Source organism: Chelonoidis abingdonii, chromosome 1 (genome assembly GCF_003597395.2).
Source record: "Chelonoidis abingdonii isolate Lonesome George chromosome 1, CheloAbing_2.0, whole genome shotgun sequence".
Lineage (NCBI taxonomy): Eukaryota > Metazoa > Chordata > Testudines > Testudinidae > Chelonoidis > Chelonoidis abingdonii.
Genome location: NC_133769.1, coordinates 25,155,259 through 25,169,401, shown reverse-complemented (window position 1 = coordinate 25,169,401; position 14,143 = coordinate 25,155,259). Strand labels below are relative to the sequence as shown.

At 38.2% G+C, this 14,143-nt stretch overlaps 1 protein-coding gene across 8 annotated transcripts in view; it reads right to left on the bottom strand.

Annotated features, from left to right (window-relative positions):
• MAGI2 (membrane associated guanylate kinase, WW and PDZ domain containing 2) overlaps window positions 1-14,143 on the bottom strand; it is a 1,226,839-nt gene that overhangs the window by 129,259 nt on the left and 1,083,437 nt on the right. For 7 of the 8 annotated variants that reach the window (XM_075064467.1, XM_075064476.1, XM_075064468.1 and 4 more), the window contains 2 exons: window positions 10,818-10,849; window positions 3,511-3,694 (listed from right to left, as the gene is read on the bottom strand). In XM_075064467.1, the coding sequence (XP_074920568.1) occupies window positions 3,511-3,694; window positions 10,818-10,849 (216 nt within the window). Of the gene's footprint in view, window positions 1-3,504; window positions 3,695-10,817; window positions 10,850-14,143 lie in introns of all 8 variants that reach the window. The other variant, XM_075064494.1, reaches the window with a different exon arrangement.

Genomic DNA, 14,143 nt, shown 5'->3' with positions numbered 1-14,143 from the left:
AGTGGTAGCCGTGTTAGTCCTGTATCAGCAAAACACTATAAGTTCCTTCTGGCCACCTTAGAGACTAACAAATGTATTTGAGGCATAATGCTTTCGTGAGCTAAAACCACTTCATCAGTCGTCATCATTGCCATAGTATTTTGGTAACTTCCCCAGCATTGCTGCTCAAAATGTTTGACTTGATGTACCGTACATCAAGTCAAACATATTTTGAGCAGCAATGCTGAGTTACCAAAAATACTTGGCAATGATGGACGTCTGATGAAGTGGGTTTTAGCTCACGAAAGCTTATGCCCAAATACATTTGTTAGTCTCTAAGGTGCCAGAAGGACTTATTGTTTTTGCTGATACAGACTAACACGGCTACCACTCTGAAACCTGACTCTCTTTTTACTTTCACTTCTCTTTAGAGTTTTCCTCGGAAGACAGCACTTTGGAGAAAAATATATCAGCACTGACATTTTCTTTTCTTTATTTTCCACTAAAGCCCTGACAGAGAGTCATGTTTAAAAACTGTTTGCAAACTTTGTTCAAATATGGCTCCACTAAGTCTTTTCTCAGATCTCCTTGGCTTAGTCCACACTGCAATCAAACTGACTCACATTTTCAAACAGTTTTCAAATACAGTATGTATGTCTCACAAGTGTAGGTAGAAGCTCAAGTGCAATTTCTACAAGTACTGCTGCCAGGAGATTCAATCGAGAATAACTTTTCAGAACAGTGAAAGAGATTGGATTATTAATTAATATTTATTATCAGTATTGAAGTAACAGCCACAAGATGGTAGGCACTGTCCACATATGCACAGGAATACAGTTCCTGTCCTAAAGAGTTTATAATCTAAACACAAAATTTTCAAAAACAGATGCCTAAAATTAAATTAAATTCCCAAGTCCATATATTCTGGAAATCCAGGCAAGTTATATATATACACCTCTACCTCAATATAACGCTGTCCTCGAGAGCCAAAAAATCTTACTGCGTTATAGGTGAAACTGCACTATATCCTACTTGATTTGATCCGCCAGAGCGCGCAGCCCCCCCCCCCAGAGCGCTGCTTTACTGCGTTATATAAGAATCAGTGTTATATCGGGTGGTGTTATAATGGGGTAGAGGTGTATATATGAACTTGGTAGCCCAAACTTAGGCACTCATTTTTGAAACTGGCCTAGGAAGACAAGCTAAATACAAAGGGTGAGATTCTGTGCTGCTTCTCGTAGAATGCTGGGGAAGTGTGGACAAAAGTAGCTTCAAACTCCCAGGTTACTGATGGGCTACTAAGAATGCACAAAGTGCTATATGTCTATATGCCAGGGCTTGCATGAGAGAGTGCACAGGATAGCCAAAGATGGTCCTATGCAAGGCCGTACTTGAGAAATTCTTCACTGGCTTTAGAATCACAAATAGGGCCGTAGCTGGGTGAAAAATCTCGCTCAAAGAGCAGAGAGGAGAAAGACACAATCAAACTGTGTATAATTTTCTATACACTGAGGCAACTCACCATTCCATTAGGTGTTTATCAGGCCCACTATCTGTCATTTTGTGTAACAAATACTCAACTCAACTATACTCAACTACTCCCTAACTTATCCATTACTAATTGGCCAGTTTTTTGGAGGTAGCACAGAAGAAATAGATTACACGGAGGAAGAATTTGGTGGAAGAGAGTAGTGGCTTTATGGATCACTTCAGAAACACGTACTGTGCATCTGGAGCTATGTGGAAGAAAGTGCAAAGATGGGACTGGGAGGAGCAGAGTAGGGAGCAGTCAAAACTAATATAATTGGCTGAGTGAAGGGGATGGCGGGTGGTGTGATAAGAGACAAGAACAGAGGATAAGGGAAGGGCAGAGATGTGAAACGCCTTGAAGGGTTGAACTTGATACATTGGAAAAGGAGTAGTCAGAGAAGGTATCTGGATAAAACATACAGAATGATTGGTGAGGGAAATGGTTTTGGCAGCAGCATTTTGAATGGAGTGTAGGGGTGTGATGTGGGCATAAGAAAGGCCAGAGAGGAGGTGGTTTCAGTAATCAAGGGTCTATACAAGAGTTTCAGCTGTGTGGACAGAAAGATGAAGTTGGCTCTGAGAGAAGTTATTGTGGAAGAGATACCAAGATTTGGGCACAACCTGGGTGTGTACATCAATGGAGAAAGAATTGTCAAAGATAACTCCCTGGTCAAGAGCCTGGATGATGGAAGAATGATGACGAAGTGAAACAGTGCCAAAGAATGGAGAGAGTCTGTCATGGAATGTGGGGAGGAAGGGTAAGGAATTTAGTGCAAATTATCCTTGTGCGTAATTATGCTGAATGACTGAGAAATGCACATCTTATTTCCAGATCGCTGATTTTAGGTGGAAACAGGGCTACTTCAGGGTACTTTGACACAATCATTAGATAATGACATAATTTAAATTCTCTCTTTTTCTGTTCTTTCAGATATTTATATGTAATGTTCTGAACACAGATTTTATGAGTATTTGCTAAGTTATCACTTTTCACTTCAGAGTGGCTTTACATCAGTAGTGATTGAAACAATTCCCTTATTTTAGTGATATAGAGGTGGTTCTGAAACAAAACTATATCAGGCACTCTCAAACTTTGTAAAAGTTTGTTCCTGAATCTTAATCTGAACTTTTTTGCTTAGAACCATCTCCAATACACAGGGTCAAACTGATGGCAAGAGAGTTAATCTGGATCTATGCCAGCGTAATTCAGTGCAGTATTTTGCACATCATTTATACATTAGTTTGAGAGCCTTCAAAGTGAAAGATGCTATATACAAGCATAAAATACGACTATACGAACAAAAATCTTAAAGAATAGCACATAATATTTAAATGTTCTTAATTTAAGAGCTCTTGTTTACATACAGTATACAATTTTTATTTAAAAGGTTATGGGACCAAATATGGATGGGATAAAACGTCTTTTCCTTGATGTGTAATACATGCAATATGTTCCTTAAGAACATGAAAAAAGAAAATAAGGATGAGAAGCTTGGAGAGAGTTTTGTTTTCCGTAAGTCTTCAGGTATTATGGGTTAGTGGATTTTTAGCAGCCAGTATAGTATAATAACTAGCAGAAAGTCACTATATGTAAAACAAACCAACCAACCAAAAGCTTCCTTTTTAAACTTCAATCTAAGGGTAAGAATAAGCAGACAATTTAATGGTAAATTTGTATCACCCTGTCAGTTAACTACAAAGAAGATATTTTGATGTATACTGTTCTTCTTTGAGGACTTACGATTCAGAACAGGGGAGGGGTAATAGCAAGAAAACAAAGTTGTGTGAAAGCCAAAGCGTAAATGTGTAAAATTTAGACAATTTTAGGATAAATGTATCAAGGTAGAGTTTGAATAATTTTTAATTGGGTTCATATGTGGGTTGCTTTAAACTACAATAGATATAATTACATAAAATATGTCAGCCTTGACACATTCATAGGCAAATGCTTAAAATTATTAAATGCTCAGTGGGGTGAACAGGGCTTTCACTTACGCCTACTTTCATAAATAGCTCTTGACTTCTCATATAGCTCATATGGGTCGGGTTTTCTTGGATCAAAGGCCTCTGTTGAATCAGGAAACGAACTCCTGTGAAGGGCGGGTGGGAAGGGAATACTCTGTGGTAAAGCTGGAGCAGATAAACTGGTTTGAGGGCTGCCTTGATTCTCCCATCGCTCCATCATCTATAATAAATATATACAGAAAATAAAAAATTAAACATCTTTTCACAACATGACTACTTCAAACACTCTAGAGAAAGTGGCTTCAGTTACAAGTGTGGTAGATATACATATATTTTGTAAAGTTAGAAAATCTTCTGGATATCTTTGGGGATGAAAGGAACTCTAAATATTATTTTAAAGTTACTTAAATTAAAAGTTTTTATTCCAAGATCTTGGTGCGTATAGATATATCAAAATACACAACAAATGAAGAAGTAACTATAATTAAAAAAAAACAGCCATGTCTTTCCTATTTAATGTACCCATCACATATACACAAAGCCTTCCTTGTCTGATTGTGCCTCATTCCCACCCTGCTAGGAAATCCCAGGGAAATAGATCAGCTTTCCAGTATCCCTGAAGGCTAATCGAGTCTGTCCAACCAAACGGGGATGCAGTAATTTCCAAATTTGAGGATTCCCCACCCAAGGCTCTTTACTACCAAATCCCTCTATTTTAAACCAGAGGCCCTTAACCCAATGACAGCTGCATCTTTGTCATACAAAGAAGGTGGTGATCCCTCAGGCAGCTGAGTCCCTCACTATTTGGGACCCCATTCTGTAATATTACTAAGGTTGTGCGACACTTACTCAAAGACCTATTTGCTTCAGTGAAGCTACTCATGTAGATAAGTGCCACTCAGTGTGACTAAGAATTTCTGAATTAGGCCCACCAAGATTTATAGGTTAAAACCAACATCTTAAGGAATGCCTTAAGCATGAAGCACCTCTTAACTGGCAAGCAGCCACATTCTCCATGAACCTAATTATCTGATTGATCCTAATGTCCAACTTATGTAGAGTGCATGACAGTAGACATGAGAAAGTCTTTGATTACTGTAAGGAAGTCTGCACTGGAAAAAAGGGTTGCATCATTTTAGACAAAGACCAATGAAAAAGAGTAATCTAGGCACAGCTATTATTTGAACATCCAGCTGCAGTGAAAACTTTAATAGCACCTTTAAATTTCAAAGCTGAATAATGAAAAGTGAGGATTCTCCCTCAATCCAGGAGTTTGATATAATCCTTGTCATTTCTTCTGGTTTCTTCCTTCCACATAAAACATCTCCAGTCTTATTTAGCTAATGTTTGAGAGAGTTAGTTCTCATCCAAGTACCACACTGGGTAGGGGGATATCATAAGCATTCTCAAATCTGGACCTTAGCATCCAGAAATCTGGGTGCCTGCATGAACCCCTCTAAGCTTAATTACCAGCTCAGATTTGATCTCGCTGCCACCAGCCAAAAATTCCAGGGTTTTGGCTCCCTCTGGTCTCCCCAAACCCTTCCCTGGGGAACCCCAAGACTCAGAAGCCCTGAGTCTTACCACAAAGGGAAATAACCCACTTCCCTTCCCCCTCTCTCTCCCACCCAGACTTTCCTCTCTGGGCTAACCTGAGAGTTACTGATGCAATCTCTTTACATCACAATACCAAGAAGCATGTCTCCTCTATTCCACAAAGAGACAAACCCCAAATACAAGGAAACAGAAATGATTCTATCTCTCTTCCCCCTCCCACCAATTCCCTGGTGCTGCAGAGCTTTACCCTCCGTAGATCTAACACAAAGAGAATTCCCCTCCCCTTCGTTCCTTAGCCTACCCAGAGAGAAAAACTCAAACAAGTCTTAAAAAGAAAGCTTTATATAAAAAAAAGAAAGAAAAAAGACATCAAAATATTCTCTGTATCAAGATGACAATAATACAGGATCAATTGCTTAAAAGAAAAAATGAATAAACAACCTTATTCAAAAAGAGATACAATTTAAACATTCCAGCAAACTACACACATGTAAATACAAAACAAAACATATAAAAGCCTATTGTTTTGCTACCTTTGTACTCACAACTTTGAAACTGAAGATTAGAAGCTTGAAGATAGAAAGAAGCCTCTCATAGCCGAGAGACAGACAAAGGACTCAAAGCCAAACATTTCCTCCCTGAGCTGTGAAAAATGCGGGTTCCTGATTGGTCCTCTGGTCAGGTGTTTGGTTCCCTTTGTTAACCCTTTACAGGTGAAAGAAACATTAACCCTTAGCAATCTATTTATGACAGGGGATCAGTTCCTCCAGACAGTTGAGGCAAGATGGAGATACACAGCAGTGTGTGATATGTTGAAGGCACTGAAGTCCAGGGCTCCTCATCGACACTTCCTAGTGGCAAGGCCTCAAATACACAATGAACAAGAGTGGGGATAATATAGGATGCAATGGTATCCTGCAGGAGACAGCCCTTGGATTTTACCTTCTGCAGATATGTCTGCACTAGAGTTTTTATTTGAAACAACTGATAACTAATTAAGTTTAGGCTTGGAAGGATTAGATTTTTATTGGCAAATGTCGATTTCACCATACACACAAACCAATGAAAAGATATTTCCACCAGTGATAACTGAAATGTAAAGATAGGCCAACTAAGAAAAATGCTGCTGGAAAACTTCGAGTTTGGTTTAAAGCTATTTACTTTGTATATTTTGACATGTGATTTTGACAATTTGTGTTTTAACAATTATAAAGTTTTAACTTTTTGATACTCAGTATCTATTGTCAGTAAATAACTATTGTCTGATACCCCCCATAATCTGCTGCAACTATGAAAATGTAAATCAACAACATTTAAAAATGCTTAAAAATTAAGATTGATATTATCCATTGAAATTATAAAAAAACAAAAATTGAATGCTGTGATGCCCATTGAAGTTGTTAGGTAACACATTTGTATGTCCTAGTCTAGATACACCACAAGCATGGAGCAAGCATTCGTTAAGTGCCCAGGCTAGCATGTACAAACATGTGAGCTGACTTATGTTAATTGGCAATCAATTAATACAAGTAAAAAAATGTCTAATGTAGATGAATCTTAAAAATGAACCATCCAAGTGCCACTCCACGTACCCTGCTAGGGACTGAAGCTGTGTCAGCAGTCCTTTACTGCAAATGGCATCAAAGGCAGATGACTAGAGTTATACGAGTCTAACCTATGAACACGACTCCATCCCTTCTTTCAACCTACACCCTCAGAAAATGCCTGCTTTAGCTTTGCAATTGTCATAAGGTATATTTCCCAAATCTGAACCTTAGCGTCCAAAATTTGGGTACCTGCATGAAACCTCTAAGCTTAATTACCAGCTTAGATCTGATAGCCTGCCACCACCCAAAAATATAGTGTTTTGAGGCACTCTGACCTCCCCAACCTTCCCTGGGGACCCCAAGAACCCAAATCCCTTGGATTCTTAAAACAAGGAGAAATAAACCATTCCCCCTTCCCCCCCCCCCCAGACTTTCCCTGAGAGAGACAGTATTCCTGGCACAGAGAGAAATTAGCCTCTCTCTCCCCCTTCCCTCCTCCCCCACCAGTCCTGGTGTTTACACCCACTCTCCTGGGATAAAACAAGGGAAACAAGGAAAGATCAATCAGGTTCTCTAAAAGAAATCTTTTAATAAAAGAAAGGAAAAAGTAAAGAATTATCTCTGTAACTTCAAGATGTAAATATTACAGGGTCCTATAGTTTACAGACAAAGGAAGAAACCCTTCCTCCAGTACCAATACAAATCAAAATATTCCCAGCAACTACACATATAAAAGTTAACCAGCCAGATCCACATGTGCAAATAGAGTAAAACAAACAATTAAAAAGCCTAAATCGCCTGTTCTACTTACTATTTGAACAGAACTTTAGAGAGCCTGTAGTAATGTCTGGTCCCTCTCATACCCCCAAGAAAAGACCCACACACAGAACAAAGGACCCACACCCAAAACTTCCCTCCACACAGGGTTGAAAGTATCTTGTCTCCTGATTGGTCCTCTGGTCAGGTGCTTAGTTCCCTGTTTGTTAACCCTTTACAGGTGAAAGAGACATTAACGCTTAGCTATCTGTTTATGACAGCAATATATCCTGAAGATCAACAAAGTCAGACTCTTTCATAGCAAGAGTGTGCGGAGTAAAGTTTCAGAGTCAAGTGCACTCTCCAAATAAATACATCTAGTGATCACTAGATGGAGTGTGTCTAAACTGAAATATTTCAGTTTCCATTTGAAAACTGAAAATGTTTTGGGTTTTGAGCATTTTTTTTGACAAAAAAATAAAAAAATTTTGTGGAAAGCAGACTCTTCACTAAAAATATGTTTAGTCAAAATCCACTGTTTTCTGTAATAAAACAGTTTCAATGGAAAATTTACCACCAATACTAAAGATAATGCACCTAAGTGCTTTGTGAAGAAGCACATATGAGGCTCAGTGCAGGAAACTGATAAAACTTCATTAAGCTGAAAGGAAGCTGTTTGAAATTACTACTATGCCCATGGAATTCAGGTCAAGGAAGGGCTCTCCACAGCATTTCAGCCTTCTGAATCACAGAGAAATGCACCTGTCTTTTGTCAAGAATGTCCAACTTCAAAGATTAGTAAAGACAAAGCCTGTAAATTGTAGGAAAGACAACAAAAGAGACAAAGCCAGTATAGGAAAGATGACAGACAGGGACCTCAGTTAATAGAAGTGCTCAGTGATCAGGCAAAATAATGGTCTGAATCCTGATCAATGGAGCACTAAATTCAGTTCTGTCCTCACTGAGGAAAGAAACTAGTGAAATCAAACAACTTATCATTATGAAACAGAAAGACATTTAGGTATCTATCTATCTACCTATGAAATATTTCATAATCTCTTTGAAAGAACCAGAGAAACAAAGAACTATATTTCAAAACAAGAAAATGAATAGAAATAAAATTGATCTAAAAGCAGGATATAAAAAAGGCCTCCCACAAGCCCAACCCCTCCTCCTTGTGGTGTGATAATGGAAACAGGTTGAGTAAGGGATTGCTTTTCAACTCAAAATATGGTTGGTGAACTATTCTCTCTGCACTGCTATAGTAGCCATGAAGGCCTACAGGATTTACTCTGAAACACCCTGGCTAACAGAGCTCTGGCTGGGCAGACCAAGTTCATTAGCCTGGCAACTGGTCTAAGAGATGGTCACTCTGAAAACAAGTCTTTCAGTCATCTCAGCTTTACCCTGAAATGGTCTTGCTGGCCGAGAGAGTGTGCAAGTTAGTGCGTAATTGCTTATCCACTTTAAGTGAATTCCTGTGCAGCCTTCAACAATCTAATCCAATAAACCCCGCAGCAATGGGGAAACAGTGAAAGTGACAGGCGATGGACATTGTTGGGACTCATAGTCATGAACCTACACATGAACAGGTCAAGATTTCGGTTGCTCTGCATTGATTTAGGGCAGTGGTTCCCAAACTTGTTCCGCCGCTTCTGCAGGGAAAGCTCCTGGTGGGCCGGGCTGGTCTGTTTACCTGCCGCGTCTGCAGGTTTGACTGATCATGGCTCCCACTGGCCGTGGTTTGCTACTCCAGGCCAATGGGAGCTGCTGGAAGCAGCGGCCGGTATGTCCCTCGGCCTGCGCCGCTTCCAGCAGCTCCTATTGGCCTGGAGTAGCAAACCACAGCCAGTGGGAGCCGCAATCAGTCGAACCTGCGGACGCGGCAGGTAAACAAACTGGCCCAGCCCTGCCCGCCAGGGGCATTCCCTGCATAAGCGGTAGAACAAGTTTGGGAACCACTGATTTAGGATGACACTGTAGTTCAGCACTATCTTCATTGGCTCAGCTGCTCTATTCACAGACACCACAGCCTACTTCAATCTAGAAAAGATGCCCTAAAAATTGTTCCGAAACAGCCCCAACCAGCCTAGTGCAGCTGGAGTTTGTCCCATCCCATTACTGAAATGTAAACTATGCAGAACTATGTGGAGACACTTGCACTTCATATTCCTGCACTGCACCAAGTTCAAGATGCTGCAACTAGTCTCTCACTTCCCAACAGCTCTTTCCAAATATGGCTTTAAATCACTTTTAAACACACTGTACACTTATGAATTCTGAAAACATCCAAACAGGGTTTTTTAATTTTTTAAAATTTCCTGCCTCCCACAATATTTACTCCCGAAAGAGCTTGTGTAATATGCTTCTATCCAGACGATATTTGTCACCTATGTTATTTAGATCAATGGACAAACTCATGTCAGAACATAGTGTGATTCAGGCCAGCACATTGCATCCAACTTTTATCACAATAGATTGAAATCATCATGAATTGAAACAATCTGATGGAGTAGCATCAAATCTTCATCCCAGAGGTTATTTCAGGAGCTGTTCAATATGCCATGATCTAGCCTCACAGGTCATCAGATGAACAGTGGCAATCATGAAAAACAGAACAGATGACCAACTTATAAATGCTTGTAAGTATATTAAAATTATTATTATTTGTATTGCAATAACACTTAGGGGCCCCAAACCAGGGATCAGAGGCCCAGTTTGCTATGCAATATATATACATACAATGAGAGACAGTCACTGCCCCGAAAAGCTTATGGTCTAATTAGACAAGCTAGACAGACAACAGAAATAGAGAAGCAAAAATAGTGGTTTAAAATATTTTTATATTGGGAATGCTGACACAGCTATAATATGATGATATAGTAGGAAAACTGGGGATGAATATAATAAATACAATGTTTGTTTACAATCTTTTTTCATAGTTTCGCAGTAACCCCATTACATAAATGCTGGCATTGGAAGACAAATTCACTCTCGTACATATTCTCAAAACAGTAATTAGAAGGATGAATTTTTATTGCCTATATGATGCTTTAAGTAACCTTGTATCTTCAAGACCAACTAAATTTCTGAAATTACAGAAATAATTAGCCTAATAATTAATATTAGCCATGTATAAATTCATAAGATTCTGCTTCTCTTAGAAGCGGGGGGGGGGGGGCAGATTTTGAAGGGGAAACCTGATGCAGATCTGTTAATGAAATGTATTTGGTACTGACATTTTCATCTGAAAAAATTCACTTAAAAATAAAAATAGAACAGGGTATATAATGAAGGGTTAAATCTTATGATCTATTATTTATTTATTTATTTTACAGGGCATTAAAGTCAACCATACAGTAGTAGAGAAAAGTAAATGTAATCTTACTAATGGCATATAAGTCAGATAAAAGCCTGAAGAAATTTGCCTTATAATGATAATGACATGAATTCAAATAAGTGTAATTTTCAATGAGAACTTACAGGCTTTGGAGTTTTCCATGGAGAAAAGAAACCTGAAATAAAGGAAAAAATATTAGTGAAACTTTCTGTCATATCAAATATATAATGGTACAGGCACTGTGGGGTGTATTCTTCCCTTCTGACAAAGGCCTGTAATTTATAGTAACATTGATGAGGATTACACATGGTGAAGGGAGATGCTTCCTAAATAAAGGCAAGTGAAGCCTATAGGAGTCTAGCCATTATCTTCAAAGGTAGCAGGCTCAAATGGACAAAACTTCAATCCAGTGCCCACTCAAGGAAATGGAAAGACTCCTAATGGCTTCAATCGGCATCAGATAAAGCTCCAAATCATCTATTTCAAAGAATTAAACATAGTAAAGCAGCAATTCAAAATTTTTGTTAAAACAAAGACTAATAAGCAAAGACTGGTTTCAATTGGCAAGTATAAAGCAACATTGAAGAACAATTACTATTTAAGCAATATGGCTCACAAAAATACAACTCCAAAATTTAATTTTTGTTTTTTGCTTTATTTTGTTCCTCCCCCTGCTGAAATAAAAGGTGCTGGTCAGGGTGCTGGTCAGATACTACTGCTTCTTTTCATCAAATTATTTATTTTCCTGGTTTCCGGTGTGTGATTCAATTTAATGAGTCATTATGACTTCTGCTTACCAGTACTTAAAACCTGATATGTCCTTGTCATAAAACTACATCACCTAAAATGTATGTTGAAAACATTGATAATTGATTTGTATGCAGTACAATGTGCAAAAGAATTTTAGCTAGAAAATGAATAAATAATTCAGGTAAAAATACAGAATTAAAAAGAATAGAGGGTCAATTTTTCAAACCTTCTTTTTGCAGGCTCAATTTTAATCCAAAAAAATGTACCTGTAATTTGATTGTGGTTATAAATCTGAGTACACACATTTCTGACTCCATGCCTACAAGCTAACATCAGGTAGTCAGAGGCACAATTCATTTTGTGGGGAAAAAATACAGGCTCTAACTGAGGTCACTCAAAGCGTGACTGGGCCTCTGCCCCTCAGAAAATGTTCTCCAAATAATGAATTATAATGATAGCACTACCTTTACTATTTCTCTCTCTAAAGAGCATCAAGAAAACAGCTAAACTGAATTAAAATAACAGACCATCAGGGAAATGTATCCATAAAAACATACAAAAGGAGTTACATCTGAACATGATAGTCAAGGTCCCTAGGATTCTGTGGTCATTGGATCATTTCAACCGTCCATAGATGTGATAAAATTTGGAGAAAAGAAATTCTCAAATTTGTTGCAGAAAGCCATTGACTGTACGGCAACTGTTATTTGTAAAGTAATAGTATTTTTAAAGCACGGTGATACTGTAAAAGCGATTCTGAAAAGACATTGTGGGGAGGGGGAGGCTCCTGTTTGCTGTTTGTCTATAGCAGGGGTAGGCAACCTATGGCACGTATGCCGAAGGCGGCATGTGAGCTGATTTTCATGGCACTCACACTGCCCAGGTCCTGGCCACCGGTCTGGGGGGCTCCGCTTTTTAATTTAATTTTAAATGAAGCTTCTTAAACATTTTAAAAACCTTATTTACTTTACATACAACAATAGTTTAGTTATATATTATAGACTTATAGAAAGAGACCTTCTAAAANTTCCTTTTATTGGTTTTGAATGAGGACCTTGGCATTTGTATGTTAAAGTCTATGCAACAAGTCTTCATGCTGAGTTTAAGTGCAAATGTTTTTAGTTTAGATTGAATGTTTAATTTTTCTTTTTAAAAAACCCTCTGTTTTATTTGTCATTTATTTTTGTCAATAAATATTTGTATGTATTTTTATTCTATGTTTATTTGATATGGACAGTTTGAGGCAGGGCAGCTAAAGTGCAGTTATGGTCAGAAAATTGACTATAGACCAGTAAATTTCCGTGGAGTGAGTTTTGACCTCTTTTGAATAGTTGTAATTTTCACTGAAGACAATTCATGGGCATTGAACTAGTGCAAATGATTGTAGAATGTTACCTTTTTGGATATTTCCAGAAATCATCATTAACTAGTTATAAGATAGCTGGCACATCTTGCTCGACAGATCTTCTTGTAAAAGCAGCAGAGAATCCTGTGGCACCTTATAGACTAACAGACGTTTTGGATCATGAGCTTTCGTGGGTGAATACCCACTTCGTCAGATGAATGACACATCTGACGAAGTGGGTATTCACCCACGAAAGCTCATGATCCAAAACGTCTGTTAGTCTATAAGGTGCCACAGGATTCTCTGCTGCTTTTACAAGAAGATCTGTCGAGCAAGATGTGCCAGCTATCTTATAACTAGTTAATGATGATTTCTGGAAATATCCAAAAAGGTAACATTCTACAATCATTTGCACTAGTTCAATGCCCATGAATTGTCTTCAGTGAAAATTACAACTATTCAAAAGAGGTCAAAACTCACTCCACGGAAATTTACTGGTCTATAGTCAATTTTCTGACCATAACTGCACTTTAGCTGCCCTGCCTCAAACTGTCCATATCAAATAAACATAGAATAAAAATACATACAAATATTTATTGACAAAAATAAATGACAAATAAAACAGAGGGTTTTTTAAAAAGAAAAATTAAACATTCAATCTAAACTAAAAACATTTGCACTTAAACTCAGCATGAAGACTTGTTGCATAGACTTTAACATACAAATGCCAAGGTCCTCATTCAAAACCAATAAAAGGAAATACTTATTCACACAATACCTAATTAAGTGATGGAATGCGTTGCCATAGGATGTCATTGAGGCAAAAAAACCTAGCAAGAGTCAAAAGGTGACTAGGCATTTATATAGATAATGAGCAGTGTTATAAGAGTTAATGGTAATAGACTTTGGATGAGATGTTAAACTTCATGTTTCACAGTGTAAGCCAATCTCTAACTATTGAGAATTAGGAGACCTAATGTGGGGGGCAGAACATCCCACATCTCCTAATCAGAGGTTTCTTGCACCTTCTTCTGAAGCATCTGGTGCTGGTCACTGTTGGAGACATGACACTTGACTAGATTGACCCTGAGTCTTGTGCAGGATTGAAATTCCCACATTCCTCTTTTCCAGGTACCCTTTGACAATGCTAATTTTCCCCCTGCGTTAAACAAAACAAAAACAAACAAACATAAAAGATGCCTTTTATGTGTTGTCTCTGTTGACACCTGTGGATGCTAAATGTGGACTGAGCATCAGCAGAATTTGTAACTGGTGTTTAAATACACATGAGCAATGCTGCAAGTTCAAGTATGTTGGCACTTCCAGATTTTTGAATGGCCTGCATAACTGATTATAGAATATGTATGAAAAGCT